We start from the raw sequence: 23004 nt of genomic DNA, 5'->3' as shown, positions 1-23004 counted from the left end.
CAGAAGGAAAATCATTCTTAATAGCATTGAGTGATCTTCCTCCAGGCATGTGCTATGCTGTGCCTGTGCCCTGAGGTGCCCTTCCTTAACACACAGTCTGTTTCAGGAATGCTTTGGGGAGTATAGCTTCAAACAATGAAGCCAAAGCAAACAGAACTCATCAGGTGGATGCTCTGTGATCCTCTGCTCCACACACAGAAGAGAGAACCACAATACCGAGTTTTCTAACACAGCCCCACTGAGACAGAATGGAACCACAAGGCCCAGAGCACTGATGGATTTCAGTTCAGAGAAAACAAAAAGCTAAGTCCTTGAATAAAACCAGATATCCTGAGCCATGGAGGAATGGCAGAACGGAGAGAGACTGCAGAAGAGCGTAGGGAGCAGGGCTGAGGAGGAAAGAAAGAATAGAGGCTGAGCATATAGCCTGAGGTGGGCTCTCATCAGATGGACCCCACTTCAGTGGATGTCGTCAAGACTGAAGAGTATGCTGCTACACGCTGCTCAACAAGAGCCTGGGTGGCATGAGGTTCTGCAAAAATTGCCTCTGCCTTTGTATCTTCTATATATTCTAGTAAGAAACAAAGACCATACATTGGGACTCTAATCTTAAACTCTAGACAGCACTGAAAGGGTAAGGTGATCATGAACAGTTTAAAAACGGAGGGATGGAAAGGAGGGCAGAAAATCCCGCTGAGAATGTGGGTGAGCTGTAGCCCTGGCATGAGGCTGCTGAGCTGATAGAAGGGGCTGTGGATGCTGACAGTACCTTCCCTCAACAAGGCAAATGTGGAAGAGTTATGCTCCAGCAACTCCACTCCAGGGACATACCCCCAAACCTGAAGGTAAAGATCTGAGCAGAGCAGTGCATGCCAACTGGCCACTGCAGTGTCACTCACAAGCGATCACAATAGATAGATGTAAGGCTAGACAGGATGTAGTGCATACTTGCAATCGGCTATTAATTGGCCTTAAAAGGGAACAAAAATCTGACACATTGTATCACACAGATGAACAGAGAAGGTATCTTGCTAAGTGAAATAAGCCAAGATCAAAAGGGCGAGATGTGTTTTGTTGTCTGGTTGTCTGTGTGTGTGTGTGTGTGTGTGTGTGTGTGTGTGTGTGTCTGTCTGTCTGTCTGTCTGTCTGTCTGTCTTGTCTGTGTGTGTCTGTGTGTCTGGTGTGTTTGTATGTGCTTGGTGTCTGTGTGTTTCTGAGTATGTGTGTTGAGTGTGTATGTGTGTATCTGTGTGTCTGTTTTGTGTGTGTTTGTCTTGTCTGTGTGTGTCTGTGTGTCTGGTGTGTGTGTGTTTGTATGTGCTTGGTGTCTGTTTATATGTGTATCTGTGTGTATCTGTGTGGTGTCTGTTTTGTGTGTGTGTGTGTTGTGTGCTTAAGTCTATGTGTATCTGTCTGGTTTGTATGTGTGTGTGTGTGTTGTGTATGTATTGCAGGATGTATGTCTGTATATGTGTGTGTGAGTGTGTGTGTCTATGTGAATATGTATGTGAATGTGTGAATGTGTGTGCGTGTGCATGTGTGTGTTTATAAAAGGTTGTCATGTAGCCCAGGCTGGCCTCTAATTCACTATACAGCTGAGGACAACCTTGCACTCCTGATGCTTGTGTTCACCTCCCAAGAGCTAGGATTAAAGGCATGCATCACCATGCTGACTGGTGTTTAGACACTGTTGCTTTTCTAGGCAGCACATAGAGTTGGCAGCCAAGAGGAAAGTATAGATGAGGCCGTGGAAAGGGAAGAGATATAAAGTGACTGTTCAACAGGAATAGTCAAGAAAGTTCTGGAGGCAGAAGGCAGGACATCCCGAGTACATGTCACACCACTTAAATGCACATTTGAAAATTATTAAAGAGGCAAACTATATGAGATATATATTTATATGTAGATATATATTCATATTTTATGCTTATGGATATTTTACTTGCATGTATATATGTGTACCATGAGAGTGCCTGGTACCTACAGATGATTAACAGAAGGTGTTGAGCCACTGGAACTGGAAGTACAGACAGTAACTGCCCTGTGGGTGATGGTAATTGAACCCAGGTCCTCTAGAAGAACAGTGAATGCTCTCAACTGCTTGGCCATCTCTCGAGGTCCTTGTTATATATATTTTACTACAACCAAATGGCAGCATTGCAAAAACTAATAATTTACTTTTGGTTTAAAAAAAAACAAACAAACAACTCAAGGCTAGTAACGGAACATGACTTTCCTGATACCCAAGCTTAGGATTTCCATCTTGGGAGTTCTAAACAGACTTCCTGAAGTAGGACTGGCTCCGTCTCCCTTGCTCTTTGCTGGCAGGCCAGAAGTCAGGCTGAAAGTGAATGGTCCCCATCGCTTCCCACTTCAAATGAATAAATAGGGCTGGAAGGATGGCTCAGTCGATAGAGTGCTTGCCATGTAGGTTAGATCCCCAAAGCCCACATAAAAACCAGTTGGAGCAATGATATCTGTAACCCCAGAGAAAATAGGAGGGCCTCTGGGGCACACTGGCCAGCCAGTCTATCCAGACTGCAAAAGGTTCAGTGAGTTCATGTCTCAAAACCCAAGATAGAGACGATAGAAAAAAACATAAGCGCCCTTTCTCGCTCCCCGGCCATCTTGGCGGCTGCTCTTGATTGGGGGCTGTCTCGCACCTAAGGCAGGAAGATGGTGGCCGCAAAGAAGACAAAAAAGTCTCTGGAGTCGATCAACTCTAGGCTCCAGCTTGTTATGAAAAGTGGAAAGTACGTGCTGGGGTACAAACAGACTCTGAAGATGATCAGACAAGGCAAAGCGAAGTTGGTTATCCTCGCCAACAACTGCCCAGCTTTGAGGAAATCTGAAATAGAATACTATGCCATGTTGGCTAAAACTGGTGTCCATCACTACAGTGGCAATAATATTGAACTGGGCACAGCTTGTGGAAAATACTACAGAGTATGCACACTGGCTATCATTGACCCAGGTGATTCTGATATTATTAGAAGCATGCCAGAGCAGACTGGTGAGAAGTGAACAAGAAAGTTTTCCTTTAATAAAACTTTGCCAGATCTCCTTTTGAAAAAACAAAAAACAACAAAAAAAAAAAAAAAAGAAAGAAAAAAACATAAGCATCAACCGCTGGCTTCCACAGGAACATGCACGGGCAGATGTACTCACACATGGGCATACATTATGAGCACACACATGCATGCACAAACACACAACATTTTTAAAAAGGAGAAACAAATAGGTGTGGCAATTCACACCTGTAATCCCAGTGCTTAGAGATGGAGGTAAGAGGGTCATTATGAGTTCAAGGCCTGCCTGGATTACAGGGTGAGTTCCAGACCAGCTTAAACTAGAGAGGGAGATTCTGTCTCAAAAACAAAACAAATAAAAAACAAAAACAAACCAACCCACATCCCAAAATCATACACACATACACCAACACAACTACAAATCAAAAACCACATGCATACCTTCACATAGGGAGTTTTAATTTTAGACCCAAGAATAGGAAAATCCCATCTTCTATATCCACAACCTCAGGTACCAGTGCCTGGCTCTGGGCTTGTGATCTGGGCTGATGTCTTACCCGGAATGTTTGCTCCATCTTCTCCCTGCGGGGCACCTGATCCAGAGTACCTTCTGTCTGGCTCCTTTTCAGGCCAGTCGTGATATCCGGGACATTGTTGAAATCTGCAGGGAAAAAAAAATGATAAAAGACACATGGGTATGGTCTTTCTCAGTGAGTTGTAATGAGAGATAGAGAAGAAAAGGACACAGCCAACAACCGAGAGTAGCAATCCTTAAAGACACCAGTATTCTGATATGCACACACCTGGTGCGTGCAGACCCAGATCTGGACCCTTGAGGACAGTAACACCCTCATTTCCGGTCACTTCTGAAGAAGGAGACCAACATAATAATGGTTTTCCATTATTGTTACATTTCCTATCATGGTGCAAATGGTTTCACTAGGCTTTAATCTCAAATTATGCATTTGGACTAAGAATCTAACAGTAATGAACCTTTGTTGGTAGATGCCCATTTTGGGCTGAAGACAAAACTGCTAGGAATATCTTAGAAAGCCAATGACGTAATTATCCCAGACACTGATGAGCCATGACTTGCTCACTGACGAGTGTGAGTCCGTTTCTGGCATCAACCACAGCTTCACCCTGAGAGCAAACCCTTGTCAACCTCTTCGTATTGGCTGAGTCTTAAAGCTTACACTTATAAATACACACCAGCTACAACAACTCTCTCCACTCAAGTTCAAGTTAACAAATCAAGAGATATGGAAAGACCAGCCTCTACACAAAACAACACAAGTTTCTCTTCCAGCTCTGCGCCACACCCCCTCCCCAGCTAGGAGAAACCAGATGGTTTCAGATCCCAGGCAGCTACAACAAGTATCTAGCCCATCTGAATAGGCTGGGCTCAAAAATAAACTCAGTGGCAAGCAAACTATTAGGCATGATCAGGACAAAAAGTCACAGGAAGAGCTAGGTACCCCAAGAGTTGACTGATGGGAGGGATGCAAATATTCACATCACATTGAAGATGGAGTAAATGGGTCTCCAGAACACGTCTCGATGGTCTTCAGAAATCTGCAATTCTACTTTTTCTTTGCCTCTTCTAACACCCAATCCCACCCTACAGGGACTCCAAGTCACATTCCAGACAAATTGTAGCTATAAAGTTGAATAAGCCAAGGTGAGATGGGGCCCATCACAAAGGCAAGAACGGTCCTTAGGGAAGTTTCATATAGTAAGGAAGGCAAGTATGCTGGGGATTGGCCCTATCACTGTATGAACCAACTCCTCAGCAGCAGGTCCACTACAGGATAAATAGACATTAAACCAAAAGGCTCAACCTCAGTTCCTCCACTATGATGTATGCTTACCTTTGTAAAAGGGAGACAAACTATGCCATTAACAAAAGGAAAACTTCCCTATTCAATGAACACAGCAACAACAATGTATCACTCCATCCATCCATCCATCCACCCACCCATCTATCTATCCATCCACATATCCATCCATTGATCTATCCACCCACTCATCCACCCACCCATCTAGCTACCTACTCATCTATCTATCCATCCACTCATCCATCCACCCACTCACACATCCGTCCATTGATCTATCCAACCACCCATCTAGCAATCCACTCATCCATCCATCCACCCAACCACTCACCATCTATTCACCTGCCCAGTCACCCACTCCCCAACTCTCCCATCCACCCACCCACCTATCCATCCATCTACTCACCCATGCATCCATCCATCCACCCATCTTCCCATCTACCCACCCATCTATCCACCCATACACTCACCCATCTATTACCCACTCAATAATCCACCCAATCATCCATCCATCCATCCATCCATCCATCCATCCATCCATCCAATATTTGCTTTCCCTGCACTAGCTATTTCTGAAGGGACTATGAGAAGTGCTAGAAATGGGAGATATATAAGATAGTCTCAGGGTCTATAGTTTCTTCCTCTAACTGGAAGAGGTGAGTGGTGAGTGACAGAGGTAAAGGTATGAGCTTAAAAACAACACACAGGGCTGAGTGGGACTCGTGAGGAAAACTCACTCTCTCCAGACAATAAAGGGCTCCATAAAAAGGAGACACTTGGCCCGAGGCTATACATCAGAGGGATGCTTATTTGTCTTGAATATACAGGCAATAAAGCAGGATCGGCAACACAAGTGACTCCATGAGTGGGAAGCAGCTAAGAAAAGCCAAATGGTACAAAGAGTTGAAATCAACTGGGGAATCTGTTGCATGCCTATACAGAAAGTAGAGTGTAGAGCCCAGAGGCAGGGGTTCAGGGGACACGGGGTAGAAATGTGGTGAAGGCAAAGCCTAGACAGAAAAGCAAGTCAGGGAGTAAATGAAGTAGAAGGACCTGGATGTTTACAAAATAGAGTAACAGCAAAATTAAAAAAAAAAAACATTGAAAAATGGGCAGAGAGATAGATGATGGGGTTTGAGGAGGGAGACCCGATACAACCCCTCCTTATGCTAAATGTAAGAAGATGCAGAGAGCAAAGGAATCCAAAGAGATGCTGGCTTTGATATCTAATGTGGCTTAGTTGATGGGGAACCAAACAGCAGGTAAAGCATGCAAGTTTCAGCCCTGGCTTCAGCAAAGCTAAGAGACGACTGGATCTCCTAGAAGGAGGTTGTCAGCGAGTGGCCAGGCTTAAAAGGTCTTCGTGGATGTGGACCTGGATGTCATTGGAATATGCCTGGGAAAGTCATGATGTAGGACACCTACCACAGAAAAAAATATAAAGCTTCTCTCAGAAGGACCTAGGCAGGCAGAGGGATGTGGCTCAGTTAGTAGAATACTTAGCCACCATGCTCAAAGCCATGAGTTCAATCCTCAGCACCGCAAAAGCCAGGCATGGAGGGAGGTGCATGCCTGTCATCCCAGCATTACAGAGGTAAACACAAGGGTCAGAAGTTCAAGGTCAACCTTGAACACAGAAAGTTCATGGAACTCTGTCTCCAAAACAAAAACTTAAAAAAATAAAAATGGGGGAGGGAGGGACTGTGATTGGGATGTAAAGGGAATACATAAAATTATTAATTAATTAATTAATTAATTGGAAAAAAAGAAAAAATAGGGCCCTGGAAACACCAGTGCAAATGGTGTAGGAGAAAAAGAGACCCTTAAGAAGAGACATGTAAGTCAGAGAAGCATGAAGAGAAACCGAGTAACATCACAAAGCCCCACAATGTGCAAGTACATTGCCTAGGTAACAGAATCCGATTAGCATTCTGCTGCCTTCACCTTGTAAACAGCAAGCTCCCTTGTTTCCAGACTTACATCGAGCCTGGAAAAGCTGACACATAAGTCACACATGTTTTTATTCACAGTGGAGATTTCTACAGTAGCCCCCTTGCACCTGGAGGGTGGTGCACTCTGGGGACAGAAAACAGGCGGAGGTTCCAGTCCCATATAGAGCTCATAGACTCAAGGGCAGAGGAGCACTGGAGCCTGAGGGGCCAGATGGATGCAAGAGAAAATAGCCTGGGAGGTGTGGGAGTGGGTGCCAAGCTAATTCTGAGTCACTCATCCAATATATTCACAAAACTTTGGAACTTATGGGAAACTCTCCCAGCCCCTGTGGGTCTCATATGCTCATTCACTTCCTGAGACTACATCTCAGGTAAGGAAGAGAAAGGTGTGGCTTGTACTCAGTGACAGAACATGATCATATTTCCTGTCAGAACCCGGTGCACACCAAAGAGCCCCTCCACCACCTTCACCTCCTTAACTTCAAGGAGCTTGTAAGTGCTTGTGGAGCTCCTCTGTGGGTTCATGCCTTGGGAGGCACCACACCATACTCTGGGACCCAGGGAGGGGTGTTCTAAACATCTCTGAGATCCCCCAAGGTAGGAAAGCTGAGAGCTGTCCCATCATCCAAATGTCACAAGACACACAGAGTCCCCAGGATGTCAAGCATGAGCTAGCAGTGTCCTGGAGATTGACAAGAGCCTTGGAAAGCCAAGCTGGACAGGGTTGATGGCTGTTAACAGCAAGTATTGGTAACCAATTCGACAAACACCTAGAAAACAAACCCGTGGGCATGTCTCAGGGAAGTTTCTAGATTAGGTTCACTGAAGTAGGAAGACCCACCGTAACCATGGGGGACACACCATTCAGTAGGATGAACAGAGGAACAAGAAAAAGTATTCTGAGCACCGGTGTTTAGCCCTCTCTGCCTCTTGTCTGCAGGAGCAATTAAGTAGATGCTTCAAGCCCTCGACAGCTGCCAACTTCCCACCAAGATGGATAGCAGCTTCCAAACTTCCCTGGGTTCCTTTTGTAAGGAGTCTGATCACAGCAACAAACAGAGGAGTAACCTATGCGGGTCTGCAATGAGCAAGCCCTGTGTGTTGTTTCTAGAGGAGAAATAGAGAGAAAGCACATTCTGGAAGAATAGAAACCCAGCAATAAAAAGGGTGTAGGCTGGTCAAATCTGAATGCTCATGTACACAGCTGCTTAAGTGTGCTGAAGACTGAGTGCCTGCCCACAGCCCCACCCACATGCTGCCCACATCCTAAGCAAGAACAGTAGAAGTAAAGACATACACCCATCTATTCCTATAAAACCTATCCAGGCCTTCTCATCAGGACACACACAGTGACATGTTTGAAGGGTTCTTCACTGCTTATATAAGATCTCACTAAGCTTCTGCCCACCCAGTGCTGTATAAGACCCATAATGGCAATAACAGAACCCGGACGAATTATAATCCTGTCAACACAGCTACTTCTGCTTGTGTTAAATATTTGCCCTTGTCTCAGTGTGTCTTGTGGAAACCAAGTCTGGGATTGAGACTCTCAAACCGTAAACCTACCATTTAATTTGGGCCACCAAAAACATCTACCTGGCAGCTGAAGGAATCAAAGATCCAAAGAGCTAAGGGTTAGTCAACTCCTTCATATTCACTTTAGAGAGTCCGTCATTCCGATGGGTGCCAGGCACTGAGTGTTCACCAGGCACCAGGTTCATTATCAGGAGCAGCTGTGCTGACAGCAGACTGAACTACCTGTCTCCATCAGTAGCATTTTCTGAAGGTGGACAACATGCCATGCAGTCTGTCATAGAAAAACACTGCCTCTCCACTATGCCACATGCCCTCCAGTTCTTGACAGACAAGCAGGGAAAATACAAGGCTTTAGGTATGAGGCACCTAGTAATTCACAGTGTCTTCCTGAACGATGCGTCAGCACATGCCCCATTAGTGCCACTGGAAGCCTCAAGTCCTTCGCAATTAAAGGGCAAGACTTGTGTTAAAATAGCATCTTGGGTACCAACTTAAAAATAGAAGCTCCGGGGAATGCTGAAGCTAAGATCGGCCCCATTCACATACTCTGTAACTTTAATCCGAAGTTTACAATTACATCACTTCCAAATCTGATCTAGCACATTTAATATGTAAGACAGTGGCAGTTAATATGCAAGAAAGTAGTTTTCTCCATTTATTCCCTGTCCTGTAAGAAGCAATACCTCGTGTGCACCCTGATGGGAACAAGGAGGAAATCTGAAACAGTGGAATGGGGAATACTGGAAGGGAGCTTGCACCCTAGCTGCTACCATCCCATAATCCGGGGTACCAAAGGAGTAGGGTTTCTAATCTTTCCATCCCCTGGACACCTCCCATGTGGCAGCAAGCAGACGGAGGAGACTCCAGGCTTCTTAGGGCTACAAGGACAGGTGGGAATGTTGGTTCTGGTCTTGAAGGAGCCTGGATGGAGCCTGTGTAGGACAAGAGAACTGTCTCAATCGAGAATGATCTAGGATCCACCCCATTTACAGGTCTGAGCACGGCTCCTGGATCCTCAGAAGCAGCAACTGTAAATGAAATTTGATGGAAGACCTCAGGAGGACATCAATCGCTATGCCCCAAACAAGAAATACAAACTGTGGGACATTTGTTTGCTTGAATTTTTGAGAAATTAATGATCGAAGTCACCGAAATGTGAATGTACAACCCAGAATCCATTGTTGGAAGTTCGCTGCCACCAAAAATGGCAGGAGAGGGGATCTGATGAGGTCCTTGGGACATGGCATTCATGCACTAGATCATGACCCGCTACAGTGTGTGCACTCCTCTCTGCCTTCTGCCACACAAGGACGAAGAAGTCAAGGCCACTGTAGAATCAATGGCTAAACCTAATGCCCTGATCTTGGACTTCAGTTTCCAGAACTACAAGCCAATGCATTTCTGCTTAGAAATGATGCAGACTCTGGAACCAGAGCAGCACATATGGACTAAGACAGTAGTCACAGCATTGGACAAGCTCTGCCTCACTGTGGGGATGAGAGTCACCTGCAGTGGGAAGGGCAGGGTGTGAGAATGGAAAATTCTGTGTAGTCCTGAAGATTCATACTACCAGTGAACAAATTCCCTCTCCCCCATTGCAAAGCATATTATACTGATTCCAATACTCTCAGGCCAAAGGCCTTCTTTCTATAATGTATTTCTACTATGCTGAAACAAAAACCATAGTAATATCCCCACAATTCATAAAGGGCAATAGTCTACCTTAATAACACCATAAGGAAAAAAAAATAGAATCGTAGCTTTGTATGGAAAGGCCAAGATCCTGGCAGGCGCAGAGAGTTTGTTGACATTTAGTTGGTAATGGTGCTAATTCTTGGCTCAGTTCCTTTGTGCTTTCTCCTCCACTTAGGTAACGATTGAGACTGTCAACTTGACCTATTTTTGATCTAATATTGTCAACGAGATTTGTTTAGGAGACAAGTCTCTGGGAATGTTTCTAAAAACTTTCTAGATTAGCTTAATCGAGGTGGGAAGATGGTAAGTGTGGCTGGTCCCCTCCATTGGCTGAGACTCTAGACTGTATAAAGAAGGGGAGGGGAGCGGCCACCAGCATCCATTTATCTCTGCTGCCCAACTGTGGGTGTGATAGGATGAGCCGCCTGACGCTCCACCCACCACGACTTCATTGCCATGATCGACGAGATCACTTCTAACAATACACCAAACTAAACTCCCTCCCCTCCCCCCGTCAGCTGCTTTTCCTGGTATTTTGTAGAGGGAAATCTTTTGTGCAGTGTGTGGAAGCTTCTCCTGTCAGTGGAAGGCTGTTGGCCTATGAGCAACCGCCTTCCAAAGACAGAAGCTAGGGAAGTGGAAGCTCTGGTAGAGAGAGGATTTCTGGGATAGAGTCGAGTGTGAGGGATTTGCCCTAGAATGCTGAAGGAGATGGTTGCATGAAACTGGGGAGAGGTAACTAACCACGTGGCAGGAGTTAGAATAGAATAAATGGCTAATTTAGTTATGAGCTAGCCGGGGAACAAGGTAAAGCTATTGGCTTGGGCATTTATTCATGAAATATTAAGTCTCAGTCATACTTTGGAGGAACAAAGAGTATGGGAAATAAAGCTCACGGCTATAGTATTTTAACATAGAAACGAGAAACTAATACAATGAAAACCACTGTAACCTGTGATATTGATTAGAGCACTGCAGGGAACCCATCAGCCATGTCCCCAGACAACATATAGTTAAAAACCACGGCCTCGCACCTTCAAAATGTCACTTGGTAAGCAATGGAAGAACATAAGGGCTCTTAGCTGCTGAGCCACCTCTCCAGCCCCCATCCTTGATGTTTAATGTATCCTCCTTTCTATCTACTGACATTCGGTTGACACTGTGTGTGGACTGTGGTCTTAGTCTGTACTGCTTTCTGGCTTCTCAGCACCTTCACCGCACAGTTCAATAAATGACGAGCTCGGAAAGAACCAAAGAAGAAGAACCTGAGAATTCTCATCCCATTCACTTCCTTCTTCATTCCGGGTATCTTTTGCTCTTCTCTGCCTTAACTACAAATACAATTTTAAGAGATCAATATTTGAACAAATCGAAGCTGTCAGGTGAACAACAACAATGCTTTGTACATAAAAAATTAAGGTTCCCCACTCCCAGTTCTCCAAGTCACACGAATTATCATACAGCTCCCCGGTAACCTCACATATGAAATGGCAGGACGAGGAGCACACTGAACATGAAGTCCACTTGCAAAGAACGCTGGGAAGCTCCTCCATTTGAATTTGAAATCTGTGAGCTTTGTATAACAATGATTATTTTTTTAAGCTAATTTCGATTTCCCTAAGTTTTATTCATGTTTTTACTTTAAAGTGCAATGGCCTGTGGCACCTCTTACCAAGGAGATTGCGCTGGGCTCTGTCATCAAGGTAAATATTACCCACTAATTGTCAGAGAAGCAGAATGGAAATAACCCGCTTATTTATGAGATCATAAATTCACACTTCAGAGGCTGAGAAAAATAATAGGACTGACCCCTTTCAAGGTTAGGAGGCCTGACCACCCAACCAAAAGATCATCACTTAACACCACACATTATCACTACACAAAGAATCAATCTGCTAGTCTCCTGTGACATATGACTGTGGGGGCGGGGAGGCCCGCGCGTGCGTGTGAGTGTGCACAACCAACCCGTGAATTGTTCTGTGTGTATAGGTGCTCATGTAGTGGTGGGTACACTGAAGGTATCATTCTTCAGGATAACATCTAGTTTGTTTTTGAAGGAGGAATCTCTCACTAGCCTAGAATTTTTCAAGTAGGCCAGGCTGGTTGAGCAGTTAACCACAGGAATTGGCCTGTCTCTGTCACACCATCACAGGAATTACAAGCACACAGCACTACGGCTAGTTGGCTGTTTATTTAACATGTGTCCTAGAGATCAGAAAATTGTCATGCTTGTATAGTAAGCGCTTTATCAAGTAAGCCATCTCCCAGGCCTTCCATTTTAAAGCTCGTTAGTGTTCTGTGTCTGAGACAGTCAAAACAGCCATTTGAATGTCATCACAAAGCTTGCAGAGAAATGGATTCTATTGCTACATACATATCTCCTGCCAGAAAAATGTAAACTTCATAAAGCTTCCAAGTCTACTGAACCTGAGGTCACAGTCCAGTGGGTGATACTACTGTCAATAATACAGCAAGCACTGTGATGCACAGAAGAAAAAAAATGCAGGTTAGTTCCAGGACAGCCAGGGCTGTACAGAGAAACTCTGTTTCAAAAAACCAAAAAGAAAAAAAAGAAAAGAAAAAATTATAGTTAAGGAAGGGAAAACTTTCAAATGTATTTAAAGTGTAAATCCTTTACTTTTGGCATATCTGTTAGAATGAAACAGAGAATTCATACCGGTGAGAATCTTAACACATATAATGCATATGGAAATATCTTTGATTTCATTTCAGGTCAGAAGAAACATCTAAAATTTTTTAGTGGGGAAAGTTTTTCTGTTGTGGAAAATGCGGCATTTTCCTGGATAAAATATGTTTACCTAGGGTGTATTCTTTGCAACGTTTGAGGCTCCACACTAGAGCATGAGAACAGTTATGAAAAACTTGTGAAATCCTTCATGCAATGTTTAAATCTTTGATAATGTCAAGTATTCATGGTTGTTGAAACTCTGAAAATGTGACAATGTAGGACAGTTTTCATTAAACTTTTCCTTGGTCACCCTCAAATATTACCAGATGAAGGTGAGTCTGGAAATGAGAAGAATGTAACATTGTATAACACTTTCATGGATAGAGAAATAATGCATTCCAAAGAGAGAATAATTGAGGTGTGTACAATAGCCCTCAAAATATGTAATAAGACTGGCAACATCCTGTTAATTTTATTCAAATGAACAAATTCAGACCAGTTGTACTTAAAAGAGTTTCTTACAAAGTGAGTGACAGAGACTACAAGTTCTGTATCCTGTATTATACCTACAGATGTGAAGTACACGTCAAGTATCCAATATCCATAATTCTTTTCAAATGCTGGTTTTATGTTTCAGGATAAAAACTGACTATAAGTCCTTTGTGCTCAACAAACAACTCCATCCCGTTTTTCCTGTAAATAAAGCTGAATAATTCAACAAAAAAAAAATGCACGTAATAAATGTTCCCTAATAGCAGGCTGCCACAGTCTGAGCCAATTGTCTAGTGACAAATCTCAGAGTCATAGAGAAGTGAAACCAATGTTTTCAGGGTAGTAATGGCAGCTGGCCACACCGTGCCTAGTACAACACCGAGGCATCCTTAGAAGGACAACAGGGAGAGCTGAGGAGAAAGCTACTTTCCCTCACAGGACACCCTTGTCTTCCAGGAGGGCTATGCCTGAGACTTGGGAATTGTGGTTAGTCAGCCCAAGCCCAAAGAAAGAGGAGTGGGAAATGAAAGAAATACTCTCAAAATATACTTAACCCCACCAGACAGTGATACCCTCTGTAAAAAGAGTCAAGTGACAATTACATTCAGGGACATATGACAGACAGACAGCATGTATTCCAGCCACTCAGAGACTCATCCTTTTTTCCCTCTTTCCCTCCTCTCCTTATCTCCCAGCCTGGGTTCATGTAGCCCAGAGCAGCTGTGATTACAGGTGTGAAGCATGCCTACTTTATGTGGGGCTGGGAATTGAAGAAGGGTCCTACGGATGGTAGGTGAGCATGGTAAGTGAGCACTCTGCTGACTGAGCTGCACTCTCAGCCCTAAAGAATCTCAATAAAATGGATTTTAAGTTCAAGGCTTTCAAAACTAGTGATTTGGCATTTTATTGAAGGATCCTGGGAAAGAAGCCTAGCAAAAAATATGTAGAAGATGGAGTGGTGCTGGAGGTTACGGGGAGACAGTGATGCCTATTACAGCAAGAGCTACTATTTTGCTGTATAAAACAGGGTAAAATGGAGCATTATTCTGCCGTGAAGAGTAGTGAAAGGCTGCTTAATGCTCTGATATATGTTAACCTAGAAAATGCTACACTAGGGAGGAGAGAGCAAACATGACAAGCTACTGTAGAGACCAGTAGGGACTCCATTTGCACAACATGACTTCCTGGAAGGGAGGATGAAAACAAGGGTTGATGTCTGGGGGGACTCAGGGCTTCTTTTCTGAGGTGACACAAATGTAAAAATAGCATTTGCAGCCACACAACTTCATGAAGATCCAAAAAAAAAAAAAAAAAGAAAAATCACGGAAACGTATGCTTTAAAAGTAACCACAGTGTGTGGACCACATGACACCTTTTCAGAGGAGGGTTACAAACCAATGCAGATCATACAGGCAACCAATTAGGACCGACAATATGACTCTGCTGTAAGGGAATTCTAAGAACAAGTCACTGGCAATGTGGCCGCATCATCACAGGGTTAGTGAGGAGGACTAGGAACCCTCCAAACATCACAAGAAGGAATAATCGGGAACCCCAACAACTCACAGCCAAGAGGAGAAATCCTCAAATACCACCAGGCAGGTGGTTCCGAACTGTCCCCCTTAGCTCCAGATAAAATGGGACTATGACAAGAGCTGACATCTGTCTCGTCCTGCCCTCTGAATCTGCTACACCACAAGGCAAATTAAGACAACGGAGCTTTATGTTCTATCTATTACAAAAGTTGTGAAAAATGCAAGCGTTTCCCACCCCGATGGAGAACAGCTAACGGTATCCTCTAAGACTGCCTGTGACCTTGTCTGAGTTACCAGTGGCATCCTGTGCCTTGATTTACCCAGAGTAAGATAATAACACGTCTCTGCTCCACCAGACTGAGCGGAGGATAATTAGAGCCCCTGGGGCCCCCGTGTGAACTTTTCGTGGAGACAGCCTGCTATTACCACAGTCGTAACCCACACCTCTCCCAGCAGCCGGGACCAGCTCTATTTAAAGAGGTGATGAGATTTGCTGCAAAACGAAAATACTAATGCTTCTTCTTCTTCTTTTTTTTTTTTACTTTGTAAACTTTTACAAGACATGGGCATTGTGATAGAAGTTAAATTGTTACTTACATAACATCACAAGTGAACATTAGAGAAAAAGAAAAAGCCCTAATTGGCTTACCCAAGCCTCATCTTAAGAGGGGATGAGACAGGAAATAGAGGGCTGTGCCCCAGGTCACATAGAACAAGGCTAGGGATTAGAACCAAGTGTCCTTGCTCAGGACCCATAGCCCTTCATAAACGCTGTCGCCAGCAATTTAACATGCTCAGCATGCTAACAGCAAACACATGCTCAAAACCGACCTACCCTGGAGATGAGAAGTCAACACCCCTTCTACATGTGGCTTTGGGTTTGTCTGTATAAGGCAGAAACAGTGGGGCACCATTGAAAAGCAGCCAGTCCAGACAGCACTGGCTCCCAGGATAGCTGCTGGCAAAGTCATGGCCTGACCATCTGACTCTCTGCCAAGCACAGCCACGAGCCAGCCTGGAGTCCCTCATGGAGGCATGCAATTAATGGAGATGCTCTGAGGTCAGCCCCCCACTCTTAAATCACACTGGATTGACAAAACCTGGAAAGCTTGGTGTGTGTTCCAAGGACTCTTTTTGATAACCATCCCCGATAAGCCGCTCACATCAATAATGTCTTAATTTCATGTTAAGAGTCCTTTTAACATTCACTTCTGCTTTCTGGAGTACCCGAACACACATCACATACTCACACACGAGAGCACATGCACACACACCGCTTGCCACAAGTGTGAGGGCTCTAGTTCAGATTCCCAGTACTCACATCGAAGCTGGATGGAGGTTTGTGCCACTGTAATTCCAGCATGGGATTGGATTGGGAGGGAAGGGAGAGGTGAATCCTTAGCTTGCTAAGCCAACCATTTTAGCTGAATCAGCAAGATCCAAATTTAGTGAGATATTCTGCCTCAACACGGAAGGTGAAGAGTGAGCACGCATGACATCTATCATATGTGCAAACACTCGAATGAACACACAGACACACACAAACACTCAAAGAACTGTGCTAACTCTGCTATACACATGTGCCTGGACATCAGAGAAGTCTGATACGCTTATTACTCAACGGAAACATAAAATTCCAACTTAGACACACTAATGGCAGCTGGAGGGTGAGGCTTGCTGGAAGAAAGGGCGAGCAACCAGAGCCAGACAGCTGATGAGTTGAGAGCATCCCTGGGAACTCCGGTTTCCACAGCCAGCCTTTGGGAGGCCAGGGGCAGGTAGCCTGCTCCTCCAGAAACATGGCTGGAGTTCTAGTCTCCTCCCTGCTGCCGGCTCAGCTGGCCAGAGCTTTTGGCAGTAGATGCACAATAACGATCTCCTAAGACCATTTTCAAATGAATCAATTCAAAGCTACCACCAAGTCACAAAAGGAGACGATCTGAACGGTGTCATACCTTCTTATAACAAGTCAAAGATGCAGAGGACCAGGAGAAAGAGCAAAGATGAAAGATGGATTTTCATAGGAGTAGACAGTGTATAAGTAATCATAGCTGAGTCGTGCTATATCAGAAACCCATTTATAAAAGAGCGTATCTGAACTGTCTGACGTGAGATGAACGGATGTGTCGCAATTGCGTCTCCAAACCTTACTGATTATCCCCCTCACCCAACCCCCACCAATAATTAAATGGAGGAAAGAGTTTATTCCATCTTATGACTCTCAGATTATAGTCTATCACTGAGGGAAGTCAGGCAGGAACCAGGAGGCAGGAGCTGATGCAGAGGCTGTAGAGGGGTGCTGCTTACTGGCTTGCTCACCATGGCTTGCTCAGCCTGCTTTCTTATAGAACCCAGGACCACCAGTCTAAGGAAGACACCACCCATAGTGAGCTAAGCCTTCCCAAAATAATCATTGGTTGAGAAAATGGTCTACAGACTGGTCTAGAGGCCAGTGCTATGGGGGCATTGTCTCAGCTGAGCTTCCGTATTCTCAAAAGACCCTAGCTTCTGTCAAGTTGACAAGAAAAACCAACCAGGTCACCAGTATCCTGTTTCATCCCTGATCTTGTCCCTCTTGCCCTGGCCATCCTCTGTTCCTTCACATTTCTTACAAATTCTTACAATACATTTACTTGTTCTCTGTTTCCATGGGCTTGAGACACAGGCAAACTCCCCGTGGGTGAGGATTTTCATCAGCTCAGCTTGCTGTTTTGTCTTCCACTGCTCCTCCAGTAGGTCCTATCACTCAGCACACACGCACTATTGTTAAATAAATACATGAGGAATACATTAAGAAGAAGGCAAAAGGAAAGTGAGTTGGGCACGGTAGCAAGCACCTATAATTCTGGGCACACTTAAGGAGGGGCACAGAAGCAGAAGGATCTCAAGTTCTAGGTCAGCCTAGACTACATAACAAACTGTCATTAAAAAAAAATCAAATAAAGACACGAGGGGTGTTCTATTTTCCTGATGACATTGGTTTCGCAGCCGGGATTGTGGATATCTCTCTTCTGTGGTAGGAAGTCACAGGTCTCATCTCACGAACCTACCTAGAAGTTCCTGAATTCAAGGCTAAGCAGAAGTTTATTTCCCAACTTCAAGGCTAAAACAACCCTCTGAGCCAAGTATTTTCATCATGGATTTGAACTCATGCAATACACAATGCTAGGATTCCCTTCTTAGCTACATGTTGCTCTGCACTTGAAATAAACCCTTGGGATGTAGAACAGACATGTGTATCTTGTGTATTCAACTAAGCAACCACTGGCTGCCTGTACTTACATGTCCAGTGATACATTGATGCTAAAAGACACTGTGTCAGTTTCTTGACATCGTTACAGTGTTACTGTTGTTGGAGTCAGCCACACTTTTAAATAGTGAGTTGTCTGTCTAATTGTAAATGGTGAAGCTCTCCCTTCTCCGTTCTCCCACCACAGAATCACAAAAGTAGGACTGTACCTTAAACTTTGTCTGATTGCCATTAAACCCAGGGCTTGTCCCATAAAAACAAGCTGACTCTCTTACAGCCTGGAGGTAAGACCTCCATCAAGGAGAGTAAGGTGAGCTCCCCTGGAGACACAGAATCTATTCCTTCGGTCCCTGTTAGAAGTCACAAGCAGTCCTTGGCTCAGTTCTCCGACTCAGACTCTTCTGCCTCCCTAAGGCAGTCCTCGTGACTCCAGTGAGGCTACTCAGGGGTCTAAGACCACCTTCCTTATTAGAAGAACCTTAACCACAGAGACCCTCCCCACCATATTCACAATTCAGATAATTAGGGAATGGACATCTAACACTGACCATTTTTCTGCTATAACTAAGACAATGCAGAACGGAAGACAGAAAGGTAAAGATGTACCTCGGTTAACAGAGTACTCGCCTAACATGCATGCAGTCCTGGTTCTATCCTCAGCACTTCAAAAATCCAGATGTGAACATGCCTATAATCCCCAAAGCAGGAAAGTATCCCAGCATGCTCTCAAGTGTATACACTTCTCCAGGTCAAGAGGAGAAAGAAACTCCCTGGAAGAAAGACTCAATGGTACAGACACAGCAAGAGAAACTATCTACTTATTTAACAGACGTAGTTTTTTAGTCTTCCTATGTAGCAGGCACTACTAGTTCTTCCCAAGTATCAGCCTAGTAATTCATAAAAGTCCTAGACCATTTTATAGTTTTTAAAACTAATCAGAGAGGTTAATTGACTTTCGCAGACACACACAGCAAATACGTGCGTGAGCCCAGAACTAGTTCTTGTACATAAACTCCTCAGCTAACACCCGTGCCTTTAACCCCTGTACCCACAGCTTCGGGCGCATAGCCTTTAATGCCTGTACCCACAGCTTCAGGGACATAGCTATCACTTTAAGCCTCTTTTTTTAAAACGATGTATTTTTTTTACTTTATGCATATGAGTACACTGCAGCTGTCTTCAGACACACTAGAAGAGGACATCGGATCCTGTTAAAGATGGTTGTGAGCTACCATGTGGTTGGTGGGAATTGAACTCAGAACCTCTGGGAGAGTAGCCAGTGCTCTTATCCACTGAGCCAGCTCTCCAGCCCCACTTTTAGCCTTTTATACTGTGGAATTTTATGATATGTGCATGTATCACCAATCCAGAAAACGGATGATATTGACAACTGCGGAATGTTGGGGGAGGGGGAGCTTGGAAGAGTGATGAGTGTCTCCCATAGAGGAGACAGTCTGTAACACGGGCTGAACACAGGAGCCGTGTAAAGAGGCTGGCTAGCCGGCCCTGGATTCTGGGAATTTATTTATAGCCAAACATCGAGAGCTCAAAGAGGGAAGCCCATTTGTGGTGATTTTAATGAAAAAATAACAATACCTCTACATTCTCACATTTACATTCTCACATTTCCACTGGATCCCCAGTGTGTGGCACAGTTTGGAGAAACTTAGGAGATGCCGCCTGGTTGGAGGAAGTACGTCACTGCACGAAGGCTTCGAAAGCTGAAAGCCTAACACGGAAGCCAAACTGCTTCCCCTCCATAAACAGGACATAAGTTGGCTTGGCACAGTGGAGCTGGTTCCAGCATGGTGGACAGATATAATCCCAAGATCAAGCCACTCTTAAGAACCAATTTACAAGCTGGGCATAGTGGTGTAGGCTTTTAATCCCAGTACTTCAGAGGCAGAGGCAGGTAGATCTCTGTGAGTTCAAGGCCAACCTGGTCTATATAGTGAGCTCCAGGATAGCCAGGGCTACATAGTGAGACCCTTTCATACACACACACACACACACACACACACACACACACACACACACACAGAGAGAGAGAGAGACAGAGAGACAGAGAGACAGAGAGACAGAGAGAGACAGAGAGAGAACACAAATTTACATCTCTCAGATACCAACTCAAAAGAAGTGATTTGATTGGGGCTGAGGCAGCACAAACACCTCTGGCCATAGCTACCTTTTGTGTCTGGAAAGTACTGGTTGTAAGCCCAAGTAGCAGGAGCCCTGGCCTCTGTTTCCCTCCTGCTAAATGAACCTCTGGCCCTCACAAGGCCGTAGTAACAGCTGTTAGTGTGAGAAACATTAATGCCACGGGGAGTCTGGTGTTTACATAAAAACTTCGTTCACAAACTGTGCACCCTGAGGAGACTTTCCATAAAGCTGCTGAGGTTGCTCAAAAGCTAGCAAACACTAGAGAATGGAATTTCATGCATAAATCACAAAAGCAGCATTTAACAGGATCTGAGCACAAACAGCTTGGGTATGCCCAAACTCCTTCAATGGTGGCCTTGTTGGGTCAAAAATAACACTGGTCTCTTTGGGAAATTCCAGTGATAAAATGAATCCTCTCTGTTCAAAAGTCTTTCCTAGTATTTCCACTGCAGTCAAATATAGCCTGTGGACATTTCCTCTCCCTGGCATGGATAACTATTACAGAAATTCAAATCTGTAAGGCAGAAATCAAACAGCCATTCACGTCTTAGGAGTCAAAGGCACTCCACTTTAACACTGTGGCCCTGTGGCTTCTGCTATGGGACGAAGTCATGAAAGTAAGGTGACAGCTGGGAGACTCCTCTCAGCATCCTACGCTAATAGCATCAGTGTGCCCTGGGCAGGTCAAATGAGCCAGGGAGGAGTGTTAATAATTATCACCTGCTTCCAGAGCATTTTGAAGGATGGTGGTGGGTCAGGGCTCAATCCTTAACTGAAGGACAGACATTGCCCAAGATGTCAGCTGTATTTGACAAGAACGTGACATATTATTTCACTGGATCCTCAGAACCTTGGCTCAGGAGTGCTCGAGGGGGAATGATCCCACTAATCATAGGAGGCTGTCCTCCTGTGGTCCTGAGATGGATCAGCCACAGGCCCCATCCTGTCTGCAGGGATCCCAGGAGGTGAGTCTGAGACTCATTTCACCAAACATTCTAGTTGTCAAGAACTCTCAAATATGAGTATGATGCCTCTTCAAGAATAGCGGTTAGGACACCTCACAGCTTCTTTGTGACCCTCCTCATCCCCTGCTATGACCACACTTCTTTCAGTCAGACACAACGATTTCTGTTATGATTGGAGGCAAACTGAGAGACCCGTGTAGATGTCTAGCTGTTCAACTAAAACCAGAAATAGACCAGAGCCAGATGCAGTCTTTCCCAGGGCCTTTCCCTTCAACCCTCAGCAGGAAGGCATCTCCATCCATTCCCTCAGAGGGTCAGACAGCCCCAACAACGACATGCAGCTTTCTTCTTGTTCTGCATATGATCTGTCCAGTTCCCCCTTTCTAAAAGGTCAGTCCTATCCTTCAGAAACATCAGTAGGTGAAGGCACAGGCTTTGTGAAAAGGGTCGTGGCTTTCCTTACCTCCCCTTCCTCCTTTCCAAATACACAGCGCCTTCTGGCAATGTCCACGAGTGGGACAAGTATGAATAAACACACTGAAGTCACCATTCCTAAGGACAGCCCAAAGTCCTATTAAAATCCCTTCTCCAACACTATTTAAATATTTATTTGTATAAAATTTAATTTTATAATAAGAGGACAGGATTATTTCTCGTTCACAGTAAAAGCAAATGGAAGTAAGTTTATTGTTGTTATTATTGTTTATTTTGAAACTATGTATCCCTCTCTGGCCTGGAATTCAGTTTCTTGCCTCAGCATTCTGTGCATTTAGGTGAATGACATTGTACCTGGCTTTTAAACAAAGTCCTAATTAAAGAGGAAGCTGGGACCAACAGGGAAGGGGAGCTGGGCCACCAGCTTAGAATCCTGGCCATCCCAGTGCTGGGGACATCATGGAAGCTCTCGCAGAGGCAGAGTTTGAGCAGAGGACTACCCACCAGAAGTTATTGGGAAAGTGTCACATGAGCAGAAAAAAACCAGACGGTCCAGGAGGGGGGTGCAAAGTGCTTCTGTGCGCACTTACAACCCAGTTCCTGGACCATTACAAGAACTGTGTGAATGCATCTCAGAATTGTCTCTGCAAGAGACATTAGCATCCTCCATGACCCAACCTCACTGCCTACACGCTACTCCCGAGAGTAACCAATCCTCAAATCAAGGTCTGACTCAGAACCTGTGTGATGGCCACATACCCATACCACAAGCTCCTCTTGTGAACAAGACATCATATCCCGATGAGAAACTTGCTCTGTCTTCTCTTTCAGTTTCTTACCCACCCATCCCAGACTTTATTCCTACACTTAACCTTCAGACTTCCCGAGCACTCAGTTCTCTTTAGGCAGCACAATGCTTCAAAAAGTAGGGGGGAAAAGATCCTCTTTTGCAAAGCGTATGGAAAAGCAACCTATCATGGCACACAGGCTCCTGACGTGCGTTGGGGTTTGGTCTTTTGCTGTGTATTGTAATGCTAAATGCTGCCCCCCCCTCCAAGGCCTGGTTGCCCCTAGGGACCAGAGAATCTGCAGGAAGACCCAAGTGATGCTATGTAGCCTTGTCCCACAAGTCATCCCTGATTGGTGAATAAAGATACCCGAGCTATAGTTGGGAAGAAGAGAGATTGGGGGGGGGGATTCCTGGGGTTGGGGTCTGTGGCAGAGACCATGAGAAAGAAAAGGAAGAAGGTGGAAAGAGGAGAAGACACCATGGGGTAGGTGAATCATAAAAACATGGCCATGAGGGCTGGCCAACTGGAGTTAAGAGCAGCCCAGGTGAAACATGGCAAGTTATGGGATATTGATAGAGACCACTAACATAGATATCCACCTAGCTCTAGTGCCTTAAAGGCTTATTATAAATATAAAGTT

At 44.7% G+C, this 23004-nt stretch overlaps 2 protein-coding genes across 2 annotated transcripts in view; one reads left to right on the top strand and one right to left on the bottom strand.

Annotated features, from left to right (window-relative positions):
- The window catches only part of Tiam2 (T cell lymphoma invasion and metastasis 2), a 413516-nt gene that overhangs the window by 37839 nt on the left and 352673 nt on the right, over positions 1 to 23004 (bottom strand). The window contains 1 exon segment of the mRNA XM_028764322.1: positions 3587 to 3690. Within this exon segment, the coding sequence (XP_028620155.1) occupies positions 3587 to 3690 (104 nt within the window).
- Positions 2613 to 3075, top strand: LOC114618554 (60S ribosomal protein L30). The gene has a single exon (XM_028764325.1). It carries the CDS (start codon positions 2677 to 2679, stop codon positions 3022 to 3024), a length of 348 nt encoding a protein of 115 aa, XP_028620158.1. The 5' UTR covers positions 2613 to 2676; the 3' UTR covers positions 3025 to 3075.

Source organism: Grammomys surdaster, unplaced genomic scaffold, assembly GCF_004785775.1.
Source record: "Grammomys surdaster isolate TR1022 unplaced genomic scaffold, NIH_TR_1.0 143, whole genome shotgun sequence".
In the NCBI taxonomy this organism is placed as follows: Eukaryota; Metazoa; Chordata; class Mammalia; order Rodentia; family Muridae; genus Grammomys; species Grammomys surdaster.
The sequence above is the reverse complement of the archived record's forward strand: the minus strand, read 5'-3'. Positions and strand labels throughout refer to the sequence as shown.